The sequence below is a fragment of the Mastigoproctus giganteus genome, chromosome 1 (assembly GCF_048544385.1).
Source record: "Mastigoproctus giganteus isolate SK-2022 chromosome 1, ASM4854438v1, whole genome shotgun sequence".
Taxonomy (NCBI): domain Eukaryota; kingdom Metazoa; phylum Arthropoda; class Arachnida; order Uropygi; family Thelyphonidae; genus Mastigoproctus; species Mastigoproctus giganteus.
In genome coordinates, this window is record NC_143575.1 from 99513879 (window position 1) to 99531167 (window position 17289).

The 17289-nt window shown below is 38.6% G+C and overlaps 1 protein-coding gene across 1 annotated transcript in view; it reads left to right on the forward strand.

The window, feature by feature from the left end:
- Nucleotides 1-17289, forward strand: part of LOC150091037 (uncharacterized) — a 115808-nt gene that overhangs the window by 23191 nt on the left and 75328 nt on the right. The window contains exon 2 of the mRNA XM_090380664.1: nucleotides 3253-3364. Coding sequence (XP_090236790.1) covers nucleotides 3253-3364 — 112 coding nt within the window. The remainder of the gene's footprint in view (nucleotides 1-3252; nucleotides 3365-17289) is intronic.

Genomic DNA, 17289 nt, shown 5'->3' on the forward strand with positions numbered 1-17289 from the left:
TTTATTTACTGCAGTTCTTGCTTTGACGTACCATATTGGTTGCGGGTTCGAATCCCGCCTCGGGCTTGGATCACAGTAAAATGCAAAAACTTTGGGAGGTGCATTATGGCCATAGAAGCTGATGCGCCAACAACTAACAAGAAAAAAAAAAAAAAAAAAAAACCTAGTGGTTCCTTTATATGCAAATTCTTAATGCATGAATAATCACTGCTGATAATCAGATCAAGAGTATTACTCCCTCTGGTTGCCCCTCTAACATGTTGCTATAATAATCCACAAAAGTCTTGCTAGCATGCAAGTGACCAACCTACAAGTTCCAGTCAATGTCTGGAAAGTTATTTGAATAGAAAGGGTGCAAGAATATTTGCAGATGCCATTGAAGCAGTGATAGATGGATCAAAAATCAGCTAGCTTGGGGGGGGATGTGATACACAGACTAATAGTTTAACTAAAGCATCAGGCAGAGGTGAGAGTGATTCTTGCATTCCTACTATTGGCAGTGGCGGACTGGTCAGGGTGTCAGCTTGCCTGATGTCAAATGGACCCCCCTTGCAATAACATTAGACAATATGTTAAAAATGTTAACGACCTTTTAGTAGCTTGAAAATATAATAGTTGTGGGTGGGCCCCCCCTTTGTCTCCTGGCAACCAATATTTTTAGACCCAGTCTACCACTGACTTTTGGTATGTGGAGTAGTCTGGAAAGCAAAGTGTCTGAGGTGTCAGGCCCTGTTGTGGGTCATCATGGAACAAATGAATACATAGGATAACTAAGAGTAAGAACACATGCATGTATACTTCCATGTACACTAAAGCTAGGAGCATTGTAAATAAATTCAATGAATTTGAAGTACTGATTAAGTCAGCAAATTCAGACATTGTAGGAATAGCTTGTTTGTTTGTTTGTTTTAGTTAGGGCATTGGCTTCTGTGGTCATAATGCACCTCCCAAGGTTTTTGCAGTACTCTGATCCAAGCCCGAGGCGGGATTCGAACCCACGACCTTTGGGTTGCCAGGCAAGCACTTTACCCACCCGGCCAGCCCGGTCGGCGTAGGAATAGCAATGTGGTGTTGTTACTCAGGCATAAGTGATGATGAATATGGGGAGTACAATGTATACAGGAAGGACAGGCAGAACAGTAGAGGTGGAAGGGTTGTGCTCTTAGTTGAGAAGAATATTAAATCTAAGGCAGTGCATCCAGTTGACTTGGGTAATGGGTACAATGTTGAGTCAGTTTGGTGTGAAATAAGCACTGGGAAAACAGTATTGGGGATAGGAGTGCATTATAAGCCTGATGACTGTAATTAGTATACCAAACAGCTATACAGGGAAATAGAGTGGGCAAGCAAATTAGAATGTCTCATAATGGCAGATTTTAACTTTCCATATGTTGACTGAAATTTCTAGATTGGGTGCTCACACACTAGCAAGACTTTTGTGGATTTCTTGCTTGATTGTTTTCTACAGCAGCATGCGAGAGAGGCAACAAGAGTAAGCAATACTCTTGATCTTATTATCAGTAGTGATTCTTCATGCAGTAAGAATCTGCAGGTAAAAGACCCACTGGGTGCCAGTGATCACAGTGTATTGCAAAATTTAATTAAAGACATTACTATCAAGGGTAAAAATTGCTCAGGGTAAAATATTTTTTATAAATATACATTGTTCCATAATACATTCAAGTTCTTTACTCTTTTTCTTCTGCTTGAAGCAAAGCAGTATTTATTCTATGAATAAATATCCATTAGCATATCAAATACAGTATTAGCATTAGTAAAGGCACATGATGCAAGAAAGCAAGCTATATAGCATCAGCCAAAAAAAAATCTGCTAATTTCACTCATCTACTCGCTCCAAATGTTTGTCTAGTTCTGCTTTGAATCTATTTAAGCTATCAACTTCTACAATGGCAGATGGAAGTTTGTTCCAACAATTAACCACATGCTGGCTAAAGGCAAACTTCCACACATCTATCCTACAACTGTCTTTCTTCAATTTGAATTTATGCCCTCTCAGGCGATTATTCTGAGCAAGAGGAAGAATCTCATCGGCATTGAGCATGCTCAAACCATTCAAGGCTTTATACACCTCAATCAGATCACCTCGCAGGTGCCTAGTATCCAGACACTGTAATTTGCAAAGCTTAAGCCTTTCTTTGTAAGAGCAACCCTTTGTTCCATTCACTAATATTGTTGCCCTTCTCTTCACTTGCTCCAGTAGTTCTACATCCTTCCTAAAATGAGGCCTCTAGACCTGTATACAGTACTCATGGTGTGGCCTGACCATTTCCTTATACAAGGGGATAATCACCTCCTTATCCCTGCTAGAAAAATTCCTGTATATCATTGACAAAACACCATTAGCTACTCTTGCAGACCATCTGCACTGCTCAGAAAACTTAATATCTGCCTGCATAATTACCCCCAGCTCCTTTTCATTCTCTACCACTGTCAGTGTAGTACCACACAGTTGATATGTTACTCTGGGGGTTACTGCTTTCCATATGCAGTACTTTAAATTTGTCAATGTTAAACTTCAGTTTCCACCTCTCAGCCCAACTGCTCAACTTTTCCAGATCCTGTTTCAGCAGCATACTGTCATTAGTGTCATTAACAGCCCTGCCAACCTTTGTATCGTCTGCAAACTTGGACATTAAGCCTGATATACCTTCATCAATATCATTGATAAATACAGAAAACAACAATGGACCCAACACTGAACTATGAGGGACTCCACTAATAACATTAGTCCACAAAGAGCAATGTCTGTTGATTACCACTCTCTGTCTTCTCCTGCTCAATCTCATCCCTTTATCCACAGCAACAATTTGCCTCCAATGCCACACTGCTCCAATTTGTGCAGCAGTCTTTCATGTGCAACAGTATCAAAAGCCTTTCTAAGATCCAAATATATGATATCAAAGTTATTCTTTGCATCCAGTTCCTTTGTGACCACATCATAGTATCCAATCAAATTGGTCAGACAAGACTTTCCCTTAACAAAACCATGCTGTGTCTGCGCAGTAATATAAGTATTTACAAAAGATGAGTAAATAGAATGCTGAACCAAACTGTAAATCATACAGTAATAATCATGACTCTTGTAATAATATGGATATCTAGCATATAAATAAATGCAGTGACAAATGGATGTACCCTTTCCAAAGTCCTGACTATTGCTGTAGATATTATTTTGAATTAATTAGAATAACTCATTTTAAAGTATAGCTAAAATTATTTTAATTCTTTCAGCCAGTAGACTTATTACACAAATCTCTAACCGAATTTACAAATGATATGCCACCAGGAAAACCTCTTGAAGAAGTCTTCAAGTTATATGATGAATTTGAAAAGAAAAGAATTAGTAAGTTTGATATATTTTTCTCTGATTCATAAAAGTAATTTACATAATAATTTCTGTATGTATGCTAGTATATTACATTCAGTGTACCCTTATCATTTTCACAAAGTAAATGAGATAAGTCCACAGTTAGTGATCTTGGATACTGCAGGTGCTTAGTATGACTACTCAAATCCACATATAAGCTCTGGTGTTGAGTTGGGCAGTTGAGAACTTAATGGGCACCTCATTTTAATTCATTCCTTCAAAGGCATCCACCCGACTCTTTAAGCTCTCATAGACACCCATCAGAATGCTGAGTTGGTGCCTAAGTGATCTTAGATACTGCAGGTGCTTAGTATGACTACTCAAATCCACATATATAGGTAACACGAGTCTTTCAAGGTACCAGTGGACTAGTGTCATTTCGACTATGGGAAGAAGGAATCTAGAGAACCAATAAAGTTTATACAGGATATATATTTGAGTTTAGCACTATTAGTGCTAGTTTTATGATTTTTATGACTTATTTTATTATAATTAAATTTGTACCTGTGTGTAATTCTTATATTTTATTATTTTCTTTTCTATTGTTGTTTGGACAAATAAATTTAAATGATCATATACCCAGCTACAGAGCCCTTTTTTAATTTTATTAGTGTAAATATTAGCAAAATGATGTAAGAAAGCAAATTAAATAGCATCAACCAATCAGTTTAAAAAAAAAAAAAATTTAACTTTTACCCTCATTGTTTTCTCATCTTTTATAATATAATAATTGTTCAATACATCAATTAGATCTCCATGCAGATGCCCAGTTTCAAGACACTGCATTTTAAAGAACTCAAGTTGTCCCTAAACTACTCTTAATATTAGTAGTAGCAAATGATGCAAGAAAGAAAGCTTATATAGTGTGTCAGCCAGAAGAAAAAAAAAAAAGAAAAAGACCTCTTCCCACATCACTTGTCCAATCCCTTTAATAATTTTTGTAGTTCTTCCTTAAATTTATTCGAACTACTCACTGGCTGAAAGCAAATTGACACACCTCTATACTGCAACCATCCTTCCTTAATTTAAATTTATGTCCCCTCATATGTGTGCCCCTTAACATGGGCACCTGTATGTGGTGAGAGGACAACCATTTAATGCTGCTGGTACTGATTAGAAACCAATGCCCACAACCTATGTTCCACACTAACATCATAGGAATCCAGCATGTTTGCCACATGCTGGATTCCTATTGAATGCTGATTCAATTACTAGGGCTGGAGCCCTAGTGATTGAAGGACCCAGCTTCAACACACTACTTTGGCCACTGCTTCAACAAGACAGGTGGTCCTGGGATGGCCTGTCTAGGCTCAGGCAGCTAGTGGGTTTGCCTGCAAGGATCAGCCATGTCAATACCATGGTCAGGCGCCTCCGTAGCCAGGTGGGAAGGAGCAGCAGTGCGTAGCACATGCTTCTTGATTAGACCGAGGTTTGAGCCTGTCACCACCAAATACGGAGGATGCGGAAAGGTCAGGGAATGACCACTGCATATCCCGGAGCAATATGGCCTTAGTTGCTAATGCTCCTAAAAACCAAATAACAAACAAAACAAATAATACCATGGTCTGAGAGACAGAATTCAGGCAGGTGTGGTGTCTGATTAGCCCTAGTGTTCCATTCCTGAGCCCATTTGTTGCTTGCTAGGTGGTGGGTGTCCCATGTGGGCTCCATTGTGGGTGGGGAGCCTCAGCACTGAACCAAAATAAAAAATACTATGAATTCTGATAATCAAAGACTCTTCTTCTTCTAGGAGTCTAGTATGGTCTCTACCAGAAAACCACAGCACTGATAATAATACCACTGCTACAAAAAGGGCCAGAATGGAGGAAATATTAGGATCATCATGCTTCCTGATATTTCATTCAACTTGTGAAAAGCCCATAGGAAAGATGTTTTCTTTCTTTATTCAGAAGGGGATAATGAAAGGCAACATTTGGAGGATTGGCAGGTTCAACTAGAAACTTGATCCTTACTTTCAACTTACCAATATTTCCTAATTTGATTACAGCTGGGTATCTGCTCTAATAATACTTAAACAGCATGAAATCATGGGATGTTTAGCCCCAAAGCCAATATGTATCAACTGCCAAGGAGAACACTCTACATAATCATGAGTGTGATGGTGGTGGAAGGAAGAAAAAAAAAAGTACAGATACTTTAGGTAGAGCTGAAGATATCCTACTAGAATAAATGGAAAGCAGTGAGGCCAGTAAATAGTAATAAGCCATCATATGGAGGGAAGCATTTCATTGGGTTGTAAATTGATATGACTATTTTACCTGCAGAGTAGTTCACCCTAATTGCATGCTATTTATTGAACTCACAAAAATCCACCCAAAAAACATAGTCAGCTGTCATTTACATATTTGTACCCTCCTAGTACTCCAATGCTACCAAAACAAAGTGTAAAGAAAAGTTCAAAAATTGGAAGTGCCATCTTCAGTACAAGAATAATGGATGTAGAAGTGTAAAAAAAAAATTCCAAAAATTGCAAGAGCCATCTTCAATACAAGAAATCATGAAGATAAAGGTTAAGGAAATACCTTATGACTTAGCGTTGGAACTCTTTGTCAAGGAAGATATGGATATAGCACAGCACACATCATCATCATCAGCCATTTTCAATCCACTGCAGGATGAAGGCCTCTCCAGCAACTTTCCAGTTCCTTCTGTTTTGAGCACTGGCCATCCATTTACTACCCACAAACTCATGAATTTCATCTATCCATCTCCGCCTTTGTCTTCCAGGTTTTCTTCTAGCTCCTCTTGGATACCATTCTGTTATTTTCTTAGTCCATCTGTCATCATGTCTTCGAGCTATGTGTCCTGCCCAAGACCATTTTAGTTCTTTAGTTTTGATAAGAATGTCCTTTACTTGAGTTTGTTGCCTAATCCATGTGTTTCTCTTCTTATCTAACAGTCTGATTCCCAATATGATTTGTTCCATTCTTTGCTGTGTAGTTCTCAGCTTCTCTTCCATTCTTTTGGTGAGTGCCCAAGTTTCACTTCCATAAGTCATGGTGGGGAGTATACATTGATTCATTATTTTACGTTTCAGACAAACCGGGATATTGCTCTTCAGTATGTGACTATATTTCCTGAATGCTATCCATCCAAAATTTATTCTTCTCTTGACTTCCAGCCATTTATCATTATTACAGCTAATGACTTGTCCCAGATAAGTATATGACTCCACCTTTTCAATTACTGCTCCTTCAATCATTATTTCCCTTTCTGTGGCATACTTGTTCATCATTACTTTTGTTTTAGCCATATTCATCTTTAGTCCAAAATCCTTACTAGCTGTGCATAACTGATTAAGATTTTCCTCTAATTCGTTGGGATCGTGGCTAATGACCACAATGTCATCTGCAAATCGTAAATGGTTTAGGTACTCTCCGTTTACGTTGACTCCTTTCTGCGACCAGTCTAATCTTCTGAAAGCTTCCTCAAGGGCAGCAGTAAACAGCTTCGGAGATATTGTGTCTCCTTGTCGAACTCCTTTCTCAATTTTAAATTTCCTACTGTCTTTGTCTAGTCTAATAAAGGAGGTAGCACTCTCATATATTTTCTTCAAAATCATAATATATGGGGTATCAATGCCTTGTCTTTCCAGTGCCCGAAACATTGCCTTATGCCGTATGGAGTCAAATGCCTTTTCATAATCCACAAATGCCAGGCATAATGGTGTTTTATATTCATTTGCTTTCTCCATTATCTGTGATATTACATGAAGGTGATCCATAGTTGAGAATCCTGTCCTAAAGCCAGCTTGCTCTTTCGGTTGATTCTCATCAAGTATTCTTTCTAATCTGTTAGTAATGACCCTTGTGAACAACTTGTAGATGTGGGATAGCAAGCTAATTGGTCTATAATTTCCAATTTCTGATTTATCTCCTTTCTTATGCAGCAAAACTATGATTGCATTATTCCACTGCTTAGGTGTCACACCTTTTTTAATGCACTTTGTGAAGAGCCTTGCCAGTTTTTGTTATGTCTCTTCCTCCCAATTTTAACAACTCTTCATCTTCACCCCGGGCCTTTCTGATTCTTCATTTTCTTCAATGCATGTTCTACCTCATCAGGAAGAATATTGGGTATGTCGTATGTGTTGCTACTTTGCAATCCATCTTCCCCACTGCTGGCATCATTCCCCTGCTCCTTGTATAATTCTCTATAGTAGTCTTCTGCTATTTGAATTATGCCTTCTCTGCTGTTTATAAGTACACCATCGCTATTCTTCAGTTTCAGTATCATTTGTCTTTCTGTATTACTGCTCATGGCTGCTGATTTAATTCCTTTGTTTTCCCTTAATGCTTGTTCTACTTTTCTTGTGTTAAATCTTCTTATGTCCTCTCTGAGTCTCTTTCTAATGGCTTTGCATAACTCAGTATACTCAATTTTCACAGCACACATACTTCTCAAAAAAAGTTAAATACAAGATCAATTAAGTGATTTACTAACATTAATAAGAGGGGTCATAAAATAGAACACATGCTCAAAAATAATGAGCTCTCTCCTAAATGTGGGAACAAACACTTTTCTCTACATGCTTTACATTTATTGCCATTGATCTCTCTATCTGCTCCCTCTTCTCTGCTCCCTTTTTTTACATATTAGGTTGAAGAAAAATCCCTGTGGGAATAATCATTTGCCTGTAATATCTGTTCTGACAGAAAATATCGTGTAAGCCATCAAGGATATGTCGGTGGAAGTTTTATAAGGCTGACTGGAAAGCCTAAATACCTTGCACAGTTTGACATTACTAGAGTCAGCCAGGAGTTCATCAATGATGCTCTTACCCGCATTACAGAAATTATTGTCCATGCAGCAGTAGTTGCATTTCTGAAAACATCTACATAGTTTTCAAAATTTCTCAAACTTAGGTCTAATTCAGAATGCACAGCAGCAAGAAAAACCCAAGATACAGGTTCACCTAGACAAGACTGCAGTAATAGTTCAAACACAGCATGGTTTTGTTAAGGGGGGAAGTCTTGTCTAACCAATTTGATTGGATACTAAGATGTGGTCACAAAGGAACTGGATGCAAAAAATAATTTTGATATCATATACTTGGATTCAGGAAAGCTTTTGATACTGTTGCACGTGGAAGACTGCTGTACAAATTGGAGTGATATGGCATTAAGGGCAAATTGCTGCAATGGACAAAGGGATGGTTGAGTGGGAGATGCAGACAGTTGTAATAAATGGACACTGTTCTACATGGACTGATGTTATTAGTGGAGATCCCCAGGGTTCGGTGCTGGACTCACTGTTGTTTTGTGTATTTATTGATGATATCGATGATGGTATATCAGGCTTAATGCCCAAGTTTGCAGATGATGATACAAAGGTTGGTAGGGTTGTTAATGATTGTAAATACAGTATGCTACTGCAACAGGATCTAGAAAAGTTAGGTAGATAGGCTGAGAAGTGGCAACTGAAGTTCAATATTGACAAATGCAAAGTACTGCATATGGGTAGCAGTAACCCAAGAGAAATGTACCAACTGTGTGGTACTGTGCTCAGAGGTGGAGAATGAAAAAGACCTTGGGGTGGGGGATAATGTGCAGTCAGATAAGAAGTTCTCTGAGCAGTGCAGAAGGGCTGCCAGAGCAGGTCATGGAGTTTTGTCAATGATATATATAGGAATTTTGCTAGCAAAGACAAGGAGGAGATTATACCTTTATACCTTATATAAGGCAATGGTCAGGCCACACCTTGAGTACTGCATACAAGTCTGTAGGCCTCATTTTAGGAAGAATGTAGAGTTGCTAGAATGAGTACAGAGAATGGTAACAAGATTGTTGAGAGGAACAAAGGGGTTCTCTTACCAGGAGAGGCTTAAAGTCTTCTAATCTGTAAGTTGCAGCATCTGGGGACTAGGCACTTGAGAGGTGAACTGATTGAGGTGTACAAGGCCTTGAATGGTTTGAGCAGGCTCAGTGCTGATGGGATACTTCCACTTGCTGAGATTAAGAACCTGAAGGGGCATAGATTCAAGTTGAAGAAAAAAAAGTTGTAGAATATATGTGTGGAAGTTTGCCTTCATCCAGCGGGTAGTTGATTGATGGAACAGACTTCTATCTGTTGTTGTGGAAGTTGATAGTTTAAATAAATTTAAGGCTGAATTAAACAATCATTTGCAGTGGGCAAATGGGTGAAATGGGATGGTATATATATATATATTTTTTTGACTGATGCTCTATAATCTTGCTTTCTTGCGTCACATGCCTCAACTAATGCTAATGCTAGCCCAAAACAATGCATGTGGGATATTCTACTGAATTCCTACAACAGAATATTTAATATTTTTTAAACATGCACATGCCAAAGTGTATCATATTTGACATCAGAGTCAAAAGGGAATCTTGAATCAGCTCTACTTCATCTATAATCTAGTCTATTAATTCAAAAGTAGTAGGTGATAAGATCTGGAAAATGAAGGGAAAATATCCACCATGCCCTTCAGTGCACAATAGACATACAATTGCAGAACTCACTGCATTTTATTTTATTATTATTATTATTATTATTAGCCATATTGTGCAAGCATTTGGTCCTTGAGGTTGTCGTAGACATTTTCTGAGATATGCCAGACAAGCTGTACTTGCTACCTGTAAGTCTAAAATGCTGATGGAACTGATATTTGGGTGACACTCAAGTCAAATGGACCCAATTTCAGCAAAGTCTGGGCAGTCTGGGACAGCCAAATCCTCTGCTTGCATCTTCGCAATGGTGGGACTCTTAGTAATCCTGGGTATAACCTCCATGTGCAAGCACAGTGTGGGTGACCACCTAGGTCTGAACCAATGTAAGCAGGGGTCGAGGTGTGGCTCCTACACCACATGGAGGAATGCCACCCCTCTGTGTTACCAGGCAGTACTAGGTGGTAGATGACTTTCATCAACCGGTGCAATACCACCACTTCGCTAATTGGAGGCTTGAAGTGGTGGAACCCATGTTTGGTCTCCAGAGCTAAGTTCCGGTCAACACTTCCCCATCTCTTCCCTCAGGCAGTATGACTGATGACTTTTGAGGTTATGATGAACATCATGGTGAGGTCCAATCTTCCTTACATTTCAAGGGTACAGCTCTAAAATGATGATCGCAGGCCGGCCGCTAGTTAGTACACCGGACTGAAACTTTTGGTAACTCTAGGAAGCTTCTGGATCAGTTAGTGTATAAGCTTGCTACCTCTACTCTGATAGATAGTGACTGGAGGGAATCCAAGTAGTGTGTATGTGGGGGGGGGGGCATGGTAGAGGCCATGTTATGTCGAGGATCTGGGTATATTCTTACCATGTGTATCCATATCCAAAAATTTCAATACTTCATACAGCATGTCCCCCCCCCCTTTTTTTCTTACTATTGAATACACCATAAATTGTCAAACTAATAGAGTAAGCTTATCTGCAAAAAGATCTAAACCTCCCAAACACTTCCTAATTCATTTCACAAATATATGTGGTCTCAATTCTAATTTCAACGATATCCATTTCCATTTGCACTCTGCCAAACCCCATGTACTTTTTCTGACAGAATCTCAGTTTTCAGTTGATTCAACTACTGCTCATCTCAAAGGAATCATACAGCCAAATTATTTGCTGTATGATTCCTTTTACCTCAAAGATGGTACTTGCACTTATGTCAGTGCCAATATTCCATGTCAGAGATTTGGTAATTTGGAATCTCCTCTTTTTGATCTTCTCTGGCTTAAAATCTCTCTACCTCATTGTGTCAAATTCATTTGTTGTCTCTACCATTCTCCCAACTTCACTAATCACTTGGAGCTCTTTGACTTCCTCTCTTTGCAACTTTACTTTCTCCAGTCCAACTTTCCTCACAGTGAGGTAATTTTCCTTGGTGATTTTAATGTTCACAACTCCAGCTGGCTTCCGTTTTCTAGTCACTCCGACCCAGCTGGTTGAGATGCTGAGGTTTTTGCACAGATTGTTCATTTACCAACCAGAATACCTCACAGCCCTAGCCTTACAGCCAATACCTTTGATCTTTTTCTCACAAACAACCCTTCTAAGTACACTGCCAAAGTGAGTAGTTCTTTAGGCCGCAGATCACAACTTGGTGATTGTCTCTTCTCCAATGGAGCCTTTATCTCATGGCTATTCCCAACCTCGTGTTGTTTGGCATTACAAGAATGCAAAATGGGATGACCTGCAAGAGATCTTTTCTTCTTTTCCTTGGTCGGACTACTGTTTCAAAACTTCTGATATCAGTGTTTGCTCAGATCGTGTCAGTGAAATTATTCTTGTAGGAATGGAATCCTTTATTCCACATTCCACTTTTAAAACTTGCCCTTTCTCTAAACCATGGTTTTCCAATAAATGTGCTAAGGCTGTTCAAGAGAAGAATGTTGCATATTGTAATTGGATTGTTTCCAATTCTTCAGTTTCATTTTCTGCTTATATCAGAGCTCACAACAATTGTTATGCAGTTATTAATCAGTCCAAACTAGATTTTGAACAGTCTCAGAGTAGAAAACTTGCTTCTTGCCCTAATGGTAGCCAAGCATTCTAGTCTCTTGCCAAAGCTACTGGCCACAACTTTTGCCCATCTCTGCTCCCACCTCTGTCAAAACCAGATGGCTCTGTTCTCACTTCAGCCAAGGATAAAGCTGACCTACTAGCATCCCATTTTTCTTCCAACTCATGTATTAATGATCTTGATAAAACACCTCCCACCATTCCCAACACGCTCCATTCAATGCCTCCTGTGGTCTTCCGTCAAAAGGATGTCAGAAGGATTTTGACAAATCTTGATGCTAATACAGCTCCAGGTCCTGATGGGATTTCTCCACTTGTTCTCAAACCCTGTGCTCCTGAACTTACTCCTGTTCTTTGTCGCTTTTTTGACTTTCTTATTCCAAAGGTGTTTTTTTTTTTATGCTTGGAAATTTGCTCATATCCAGCCAGTTCCTAAAAAGAGTGACAAATCTCTCCCATCCAATTATCATCCCATTGCAATTTCTTTTACTCTTTCTAAAGTAATGATGGAGAAATCAGTTAACTGTCAATCCTTAAACTACCTAGAAACCTACCCTGTAATCAATGATCATCCGTATGGATTTCATCAGTGTCGATCCACTGGTGATATTTTGGCTTATGTTACCCCATTTGTGGACAAATTCAATGGATAAGTTCGGTTAAACACAAACAGTTCCTCTTGACATCTCAAAGGCTTTCAATCATGTTTGGCATAAAGGTCTTCTAAACAAGCTTTCATCTTATTGTTTGCCTACTGTTTTTTGTAATTGGTTATCCATTTTTCTCTCTGATCGCTCACTGAAGGTGTTGGTAGATGGCTCTCTGTCTTCTAAATTCTCCACTAATGCTGGTGTCCCCGAAGGTTCAGTTCTTTCCCCCACTGTTTTCCTCTTGTATATTAATGACCTTCTTCCATTGACTGGAAATCCTGTCCACAGTTTTACCGACGATAGCACATTGCATTCTACTTTAAGTTCGAGAAACCTTGCCCTGCTCAATCAGCTTCAACTTCTCGAATATCTGCTACCAATTCCTTAAATGCCAATCTCCAGGTAATTCTCCAGTGGGGCAAAGACAACTTAGTTGATTTCAATCCTTCTAAAACTCAGTCTTGTCTTATATTTCACAAAGGATTCTTCTGCTTCTGTGCTTATCTTTGGTAACATCCCGATTTCTAGGCAAGATGATATATCTCTTTTGGGGATTACTCTGACTTCTAATCTCTCTCTTGGCACAAGCACAATATAAATATTGCTTCCTCTGCATCTAAAAAACTTTGTTTTCTCTTTCACTCTCGGCATTACTTTTCTTCCAAACAGCTGTTCACTCTGTGCAAATCACAAATCTGCCCTACCATGGAATTTTATTTCCACATCTGGGGCAGTACCCCCAAAACCTCTCTCAGGCTTCTAGATTCCACTCAGAAGAGGGCAATTAGGTTAATTAATGATTCATCTCTAACAGAGTCTCTCCACTCTCTATTTCATAGACATATTGTTTTTGCTGCATGCCTTTTTTTGCAGATACTTCCATAGGCACTGTTCTTCTGAATTGGCTTCTATAATTCCCGCTCTCTCTCTTTTAAAACAGTCTGAACATGTGCCGCCACCAGCCAACAACATCCATTTACTGTCCAACTTCAAACTCAACAGAACCAACGTTTCATCTTCTTCGGTTATTCATTCAACTGGCGTTTTCTGGAACAGCCTTCCTTCATACGTATTTCCTGAAAATGACAGTCTACAGAAGTTCAATTCCAATGGCAACAAATATCTTCTTTCATCTTCTTCTTGGATCATTTAATAAAACTTGAAACATACGTTCAGGATGCTTTATAAAATCCAAGCATCTTGTGCCAGTTTTCTTTGAAAAAGCATATGATACACCCTGCTGATTTGGCATATTACAAGATCTTCATAACTTTGTTCTTAGGGGTAGGTTTCCCATTTTAAAAAAAAACACTTCCTGTCTAATTGCTCATTTCAAATTTGTGTATGATCTATACTCTCTTTTGGCTTCTGCCAAGAAGAGGTAGTTCCACAAGGGTCAGTTACAAGTGTCATGCTTTTTGCAATCATAATAAACTCTATAACAGAACAACTTCCTCCAGTGCTAAAGAATACCTCTACATTGATGGTTTTACTATATTTTGTCATTTGTGCAATATGAGGGTGAATTGCAAAAAGCCATTGACCATCTGGCATTGTGGATATTGGCTAATGAGTTAAAATTTTTTTCAAGATGTTTCTGTACACTTCTGTTGTAAATGAAATATTCATCCTTAGCCAGAATTAAGGCTTGGGCAAAACATCATTCCATTGGTAGCAGAAGTCAAATTGATGGTACTTATTTTTGGCAAAATAAGTTCACTCTAAACTTGGCTACATCTGTCAGATGTATGTTTCTGCTAGAGATAGTGCACTTTGGTGGCTGGATCCAGTCCAACCAGGCTATCCACATTTTTACTGGTGCATTTCGTACATCTCCTGTCCAAAGTCTCTACATTGAAGCAAGCAAACTATCTCTCTTTGTAGTAGTTATTGTAGTTCTTAATAGTTGCCCTTACAGAACATTTTTAAATTGAAATCCTTGCCCGACCACCCTACTGTTTGAGCCACAATGGGAAAATTTGTACAACACTCATCGGACTGCCAGCTAACCCTTTGGTATTTGGATCCAATGGCTATTAAGTGAGATAAACTTCACAGTAGATAACATTGCTGAATGGCCTAGGCAATTCCTTCCTTCTTTCCTAGAATACTATGCTCTCAACCTGCAATTTGGTGCTGTTGATGTGAACAGTTTGAATAAATTCGTTTTTTTTTTTTGGGTTTTTTTTTTTTTTGCTGATGTATTAGTAATAGTATTCACCATATAGGGCAAGGAAGCCACATGCTTTTGCTGCACTGGCAAAAATAAGATAAAAAACCAACCAAGTTGATAAGAAAACAAATTATATGCTTGCCTTCTCACACAGGTAAGTATCTAGTTGACCTTTGAATTTATTCAAACTGTCAGCCTCAACCAGCTGCGAGGGCAACTTGTTCCAGCAATCAACGACTCACTGACTAAAAGAAAACTTCCTGCAATCTAATCTAAACCTCAAACCCTGTAATTTGGATTTATGACACTAGTTCTTGTTATAACAGTGCAAATTCCACCGTCATTCATTTTTCTAATCCCTCTCAGAGCCTTGTAAACCTCAATCAGGTCACCTCTGAGATGCCTGGTTGCCAAGCTCTGTAGGCCACATAATCAGAGTCTTTCTTCATACAGTCGTCCTTCTGCCAATCTGACCATTCGAGTTGCCGTCTTTGGACCCATTCAAGAAGCTGGATGTCTTCTTTTTCGGATGAAGATGTGATCAGATGTTTTCAAATGTGATCAAAGAGTTCATAGATAGAACTATTATTTGGGAAATAATCACATTTACCTGCTATTCAGATGGAGCTCCTTCATAGTAGTCTCCTTGACACTGTATGCACCAATGCCAACAGTTCTGCAACCTCTGGAAGCATTCCTGATAGGCTTCTTTTGGAATTGCTAATAGTTCCTGTGTAATGTTCTGAATAATTTCCTGTCATCACAAGCCTGTGACCTTTCAAGAGAGCTTTAAGCTTGGTAAATGAAAAAAAAAATCACAGGAACTGCAGTGATGGTGCTTTATAAGAAATATTCTAATTTAATTGCATTGTCATGATGCAATTTCTACTTCTCTGAAGCCCAGTTTTCCAGCTGTCTTCTGTAAACAGCATCACTGGAATTGTTTTTTAGTATTCCTAGTTCACTGTATGATGATGTGGGATAAATTCATAATGACTCAAAAATGTGATGGGCATGGACTTCACATTATCGAGATTGTCTTTCTTTTTCTTGAACTTTAAGATGCAGTCTTCTATTGAGAGGACTAGGCCTTTATTTCCAGATCATAGCCATACATCCATTATTTGTTGCCAGTAATGATGGAAGACACAAAGTGTGGGTTAGCAGCAGCATGTAGACAAACGTCCTATCATACAAGTATTTGCTGCTATTTGTAACCATTAGTGAGGAAGTGAGGCACAAACCTGGCTGAAACATTGCATTCCAAAATCTTGTGTTAAAAATTAATTAACATGTCCCATAAGACAATAGCAGTTTCACAAATAGTTAAAACATTGACCATTCACAATCAACTCATGAATATGAGTGATGATTGAATCATTAGTATTTTGAAGTTGAAGGGTGGCAGAGTGAGCATCATTTTCAATGTATAAGCAGCCCTCTTTAAATATTCCAGATCACGGAAATATCTTAAAATAGTGCACAGCATCTTCTCTGAAAGCTCTTTAAAACACTTCATGTTGTTTGAACCCCAATTTGAAATAAAATTTGATGCAAATTCACTACCCAGTAAAATCACTCATTTTGAAATATGACACAACTCCTATTTAGTGCATACTAATTCAGACTGATTGAAGATAAATTAGCGATTTTTATCATTATTATAAGATGTGGTATTTACTTAAAGATATAATTACCATCAGGGGTAAAGGAAAGGGTTTTTACTTGCGTAAAGGTGAGTACAGTGGTCTCAGACAGTTTTTATTCTGTACAGTGGGATCAACTGACGATGTTACCAACAGTAAGTTCTAAGTAGGAAGCATTCAAGGAATTAATCGTGGATGCTACTAAAAGTTTCATACCCATTAAGAAATATTGTTCAAGGTTTAGGCCTAAATGGTTATCAAATGAACTAATGAGACTTGTTTTGGTTTTTTTTTTTTTTTAGGAGCATTAGCAACTAAGGCCATATTGTTCCAAGAATATGTGGTGGTCATTCCCTGACCTTTCCGCATCCTCCGTATTTGGTGGTGACAGGCTTGAACTCCAGTCTAATCAAGAAGCATGTGCTACGCACTGCTGCTCCTTCCCATCTGGCTACGGACACGCCCTATGAGACTGGTGACAGAGAAGAAAAATGAACGGGATGCATATAAATTATCAAGCGACTCAGAAGCCTATGACAGATATAAGCTAGTCTGTAATCAGGTCACAAAGGAGGTCAGGCAGGTGAAGGCAGATTACTAGAAATCTTTGGCAAAAGATGCTAAGAAAAACAGCAAGGATTTCTTTACTTATATAAACGCTAAAAAGAAGGGGATGAATCTGATTGTCCACTTGATATAGATGGTTCGACTGTTGATGATCCTGCTCAGATAGCAAACAAACTGAATGAGTATTTTGCATCTACATTCACACATGAGGAGTTATTAAGGTTTGAAAATGGCAGAAGGTTATCAAATTGTAACAGGGTGCTTAATGATTTTGTAATAACTGAGAGCAAAGTGGAGGATAAATTGTTGAAGTTAAACATAAGAAAGGCACCTGGTAGGTGCCTTTCTTATGTTTAACTTA